The following is a 6,000-nucleotide window of genomic DNA, read 5'->3' as shown; positions in this document are numbered from 1 at the left end:
GGCAGCCGGGACGCGAGCCCGTGTCTCCCGCACCACGGGCGACTACATTAACCAGTCGACTAAAGGGTCTGACCTGTTAGCCAGCGGCTAGCAAGTGGTCGTTACACTACCCCCCCGCCGCCGCCGCTTCGGGAAGTGCATCCCCACACTTCAGCATATTGTAGCGAATTCGGGGGGCAACCACAGGAACTGCCGTGGCCGGGAAGCGAACCCGTATCGCCTGCACCGCAGGAGACATCGCTAACCGCTCGACTAAAGGGTCAGACGTGTGTCTTCAGCGTGTCTTCTTATCCATGCACGTTACAATATCAACTCCCTCACGCCTCCGCTTCCGATGGCCTTACGGTCGCTCCATCCCACTTCTGACACCAATGTAGCGAATTCAGGGGGGCAGCCGGGAAACGCTGCAGCCGGGACACGAACCTGGGTCTCCCGCACCACGGGCGACTGCGCTAACCAGCCAACTAAAGGGTCCTACCCGTTAGCCAGGGGCTAGCGAGTCTGCACATCCGTGGTCGTTACACTATCAAATGATGGACGATCTAGATAGCTTACACTGTTCTGAAAAACAAAACAAAAACAAGATACCAGTTAGCCCTTATAATGACCAGTGCTCGAAGTAGTCCGGTAGCATTTCTACATTTTGCCCTTCAGCTTACCATGACTTTTTCTTGCGCACCAGCACGTCTCACAAGCTGCTGGTATTCTTTTCTGCCCTTAGGAGCAGCATGGCTCAGGAGGTAGAGTGGGTCGTCTAAGTAATTGGAAGCTCGCTGATTGGATCCCCGGCTCCTCCAGAGAGCATGTCAGTGTCCTTGAGCAAGACACTGAACCCCAAACTGCTCCTGATGAGCAGGTTGGTGCCTTTCATGGCAGCCTCCACCATCAGTGCATGAATTGTGTGTGTGAATGGGTGAATGTGAGGCGTACACTGTAAAGTGCTTTTAGTGGTCGGTAGACAAGAAAAGCGCTGTACAAATGCAGTCCATTGACGATTTCTCACTCCATATCAGGTTCTCTGGGTGATTCATAAAGGCCCTAAATAAACTGCATTACCCAAGGGGCACTGGGGGCACCATGTGACACTAACCTGTTCCTGTTCCCGGTCTGGCCTGCCTGCTTTTCTCTGTCAGTGACTAATCTAAGTAACGTTACATTAACCTTCCAATAACAGCCTGAAGGACAACTGGACATAGGGCATGGTGATGCAGAGGTGCTTAGTTTGCATGACACACTAAAAGTAGAGAGAAGACCAAGTATCGGATTTCACCAGGAATACAAGGAACTAAAGGCATCCCGGCCTAATGACTTCATTGTACCACACACTACAGCTACTGTACATAGTCAAATAATTTGTACTCTAATAATTATAATGGTTGTCCCCTTGATTAAATAAATCAATGTTGTGAACATAAGCAATATCTCCTGGTATCTTTTGTTCCCTGTAGAAATACTGAATGTAATAATGATTTGTTGATCCCGGCTGATGCACACATAGGTGGTTTTACCATATTCCATAGGTGGGCAATTGCTTGGAGCCTCGTCCGCCAAAGGGCCTCCTGAATTTGTTTCCTTTTTTTATTTATAAAGCATTTTTCCTTTCTTGTTATTCCAAAATGAATGATAATCTGTAATAGATAAAAATAAACCTGTCTAAATGTAAAAGTGGGCCAATTAAATATCAATATTTGCCAATATTTATTATCACTCACATTTCACATTCAAGACTATTCCACCTTGTCCTTCCTGTACTGCGTTTGCGCCAAATCAAATAACGTGTTACCATTACCAGGAAGCGTTTTCGAAGTGAATCCGAGGAGCGAAAGAAGAAGCACGATGCCCAGTTTAAGGAAATTTTGCCTAAACTGACGAAATTCTTTAATAAAACAACCAGATGGGGGAGATTGGGGTAAGATGAGCCAGTGGGCAAGTTGACCCACCCCCTGTATCTAGGCAACTGTGCATATGTTTTTTCATGTGACCATAAATTCAGGAAGCATCCATCATTTGTATCTTTCTGTGATGGAGAGAAGCACATGGGAGAAGTGGTAAGTATTTTTTTACTCAAAAAAATTTTTTTTGTTTGTCAAAGTAAATTTTCTGCATGTCAGGTATAGTCACTGTTGTGTCAAAGCAAATTTATCCAGTTCTAAAAAAATATACATATTAGTGATTTGTTAACGTATAACTCCATGTGAATGATTTAGCTAAAGATTAGACTGGATTGTTAAACTATGCCGCTTTTTTCCAAAATGGTGGCTATGGGGCAAAGTGAGCCAAAGGCTATGGGGTAAATTGAGCCAGTGGTTCAACTTACCCCACCATAAGACACTGAAGTTCAGTTAAGTCTCTTAAGTATAAAATGGTATTTTACTTGAGTGTTACACAACTGGTTTGGTTTGTCATATATTAACCATTGTTGAAAAGGTATCATGCCAAGAAACTACAAGAGGAAAACCACTGGGGCTCACCACCCCTTGAAGAGATGGAGAGAGCAGCCATTGATGTCAAGGGTGAAAAATCCATCAGATCAGTGGCAAAAGACAGGACTATTGACAGGTCAACACTGCGGAGATACATAAAAAAGAAGGAGGCAAAGGACGTAAAAACAGTAGGGTACAGTGGAACAGCAGAAGCAAAGAGGGTTCTTCACAAAGGAGCTAGAGAAGGAGCTTGCATACCACATCAAGAAGCTGGCTGAACAGTTCCATGGCCTTACTCCAAAGAAATGCTGTGAACTGGCATTGGAGTTTGCAGAAAGAAACATTCCTGTCCCCAACAACTGGAAAGAGAAGGGTTTAGCAGGTAGGGTGAGCAGGAAATTACATGACTCAGTAGGTTAGCATAGACTAACATCTTCTGTAGTTTAATACAGAATAATGACAGAATGAATGATAGCCCACTTTTTTAGGTCGAGATTGGTTCAAGAATTTTATGGCACGCCACAATCTCTCCTGCCGTATGCCTGAAGCGACATCTTTGGGAAGGGCTGTAGTTTTATTGAAGGCTGTAGCCTACAGTCGGGGAGTTCTTTGACAGTCTGACTAAAGTGATGGACAGGTGACAGAATTAATGTATTTGATTACACTAATAACTATTTATGACAAGTACATACAACAGTTAAGTACATTTACAACAAACAGGCATGTATTTACCTATAATTACCAGGGTATCAAGGACTGTTTACTTGCAAGTACTTTTTGCATTACTTTTAAAATTTAACTATTCTGATCCTCATCATTGCTCTTTTCTTTGTTTTACAGGCATAAATTCCCTCCAAACATGATTTATAATGTTGAGGAAACAGGTGTGACAACAGTGCAGACACCAAAGCAGGTAGTGGCAGAAAAAGGAAAGAATCAAGTTGGCGCCATCACATCTGCTGAAAGAGGAGAGCCTGTGACTGTGGTCTGTGCAGTCAGTGCTACTGGGAATGCAGTCCCTCACATGTTTATCTTCCCAAGGGTTAGATACAAAGACCACTTCATTACTGGAGCACCTGCAGAATCTATTGGTACCTCTACCAGGTCTGGCTGGATCAATGAAGACACCTTTGCTGAGTTCCTTGAACATTTGGTTCAGCATACCAAGTGCTTCCCTCAACAGCCAGTGCTGCTAATACTTGAGAAACATAAGGCCCACGTTTCACTGAGGGCTTTGGTTATAGCAAAAGGGAAGGGTATTGTTATGCTCACAATTCCCCCCCCACACACACACACACACAAGCCATCACCTGCAGCCTCTGGACAAGAGTGTTTATGGTCCATTTAAGACCTATTACAACAGAGCTCTTGATGGTTGGAGGAGATCCAAACCAGGCAAAACAACCAGCATATACGAAATCCCTGGCTGTGTGAACGAGGCTTTCATGTCAGCAAGGACATCGTGGAACATCTCTTCTGGATTCAGGTCCACAGGGATTTTCAGACTTTGAGCCAACCATGGTGTCAGACAGACCCAACCCTGAGCCCATGGCTTCAACCTCTATCTCTGCTGAGCTGCCTTCACCATAGCCTACACATGTATGTGCTTCACCAAGTGACCCAGATTCACACCCCAACCATGCTGGATATGTCTCTGCTGCGGAAATTCTACCCTTACCTCAAAATTAGCAGCCCAGGACACAAAAAAACTGAAAGCGTGTGAAGACACGGATTCTGACTGATACAAATGAAAATCAGGCAATTGACAGGGCTCATGACGAGAGGAAAAATAAGCAGAAAGGGAATTATTCAGTTGTAAAGTGCTTTGAGTGGCTGTTGTGGCAAGAAAAGTGCTATATAAAATGTAACCTTGATTGATTGATTGAAAGGGGAAAAGGAAAGTACCATCAAAGAACAAAGAAAGCTGAAGAGGAAAAAACCAAGACGAAAATCACAGTTTACAGCAGCTCTGAGGAGAGTGATGTTCCCATCCCGTTTGATGATACTTCTGAGCATCAGAGTTTTCATTCTACTTCTGTCTCATTTTTTCTTAGCTCGAGGACAACATACATAAAAATTGGCTCATCTTACCTCACTCTCCCCTACTCCACAAGGGAGGAGCAAGCTGATGTTACAAAAGGTGTAATATTAGTAGAAGAAGCTGCACTACAACAGGTGTAATATTAGTAGAAGCTGAGCTAGCTGATGTCACGAAAGGTGTAATATTAGTAGAAGAAGCTGAGCTAGCTGACGTTACAACAGGTGTAATATTAGTAGAAGCTGAGCTAGCTGACGTTACGAAAGGTGTAATAATAGTAGAAGAATTGAGCTAGCTGAGGGTACAACAGGTGTAATATTAGTAAAAGAAGCTGAGCTTGTTATGTATGCACACATCGACAGTGCTGCATTTGATTTGGTGCGGTTCTATTGTGCTGGGATCGATTGGTGATGCCTGCGGGCTCTGGGTTGTTTGATCGGGTCTGCCTTTGATGCTGTGTCAGTCTAAATAAAGAATGCCACGGAGAGGTTGTGTCGAGCGACAGCGCTGTGTCCTGACGTGATTTCTAAACTTAATATTGGCGACGAGGATGGCTGATAGCTCCCTCCCACCACCTGCCCCCTTCCTGGCATTACCTGGCGAGCCTCCGGTACCATGGACTCGCTGGCTACATAGTTTTGAAAATTACATCATCGCCTCAGGGCTCGACGACGTGAGCCAGGCTAGGAAGACGGCTTTGTTGCTACACTGCTTGGGAGCAGAGGGTCATCGTGTGCTCGGGTCTCTGGGGAACGTCACAAGCTTTGCCGAAGCTGTGGGACTTATGAGCACCCATTTCGCTGCTCCACAGAGTGCCCTCCTTCGGCGATTTATATTCCGTCAGCGACACCAACTGCCTGGTGAGTCTGTGCGGCAGTACGTAGCTAATTTGCGAGGGCTAGCTAGCTCATGCAAGTTTGGCGCGCTTCAGGACGAGATGGTTCGCGACCAGCTAATCGAACACACCAACAACGCAAAGGTGCGTGAGACTCTCCTGCTGGAAAAAGACGATCTGCTGCTGTCCAGAGCAATTACAATCGCACTACAGGTTGAGGGAGCAGCTGAGTGTGCTGCTATGCTAAATACACAGCAAGTGGCCACCTCCAGTCAAGCTGCCAACGACTCCTCCCTCTACTCACGGCTGCCCCTCGGGACGCAACCCAGCCAGAGCGAGGCGGGCGCGGACTCCACTGGGGACGTCTTGCAACTGCAACGACGGCGTTCTCGGCCCCGCCCTCAACAGTCCTGTGGTAACTGTGGATCTCGGTCTCATGTTTCAAGGGCTCAGAACTGCCCTGCCCGTGGCCAGACATGCCGTAGCTGCGGTAAGCACAATCACTTTGCCAACGTCTGTCGATCTTCCCCGGCTGGGTCAGAGGGCCACACCCCCCAGTCTTCAACCGCCGTCATTCACAAGGTGAGCTCTGCGCCAGTGTCATTCAAATCATGCACAGTCAACATTAATGATGTGTGCATTCCCCTGCTGTTGGACACCGGTGCAAGTGTGTCTCTCCTGAATGTTGATACCTACAGTCAATT

At 46.1% G+C, this 6,000-nt stretch overlaps 1 protein-coding gene across 1 annotated transcript; it reads left to right on the top strand.

Moving 5' to 3' along the window:
• The first annotated feature begins 2,432 nt into the window (after positions 1-2,432).
• zgc:113274 (uncharacterized protein LOC552925 homolog) lies at positions 2,433-4,013 on the top strand. The gene is given in 5 exon segments (XM_056276703.1): positions 2,433-2,457; positions 2,460-2,647; positions 2,649-2,805; positions 2,912-2,959; positions 3,910-4,013. Coding segments are annotated over 5 exon segments (522 nt in total).
• Positions 4,014-6,000: the final 1,987 nt, after the last annotated feature.

Source organism: Lampris incognitus, chromosome 3 (genome assembly GCF_029633865.1).
Source record: "Lampris incognitus isolate fLamInc1 chromosome 3, fLamInc1.hap2, whole genome shotgun sequence".
Classification (NCBI taxonomy): Eukaryota; Metazoa; Chordata; class Actinopteri; order Lampriformes; family Lampridae; genus Lampris; species Lampris incognitus.
Note: the sequence above shows the minus strand (reverse complement) of the source record. Positions and strands in the feature narration are given on the sequence as shown.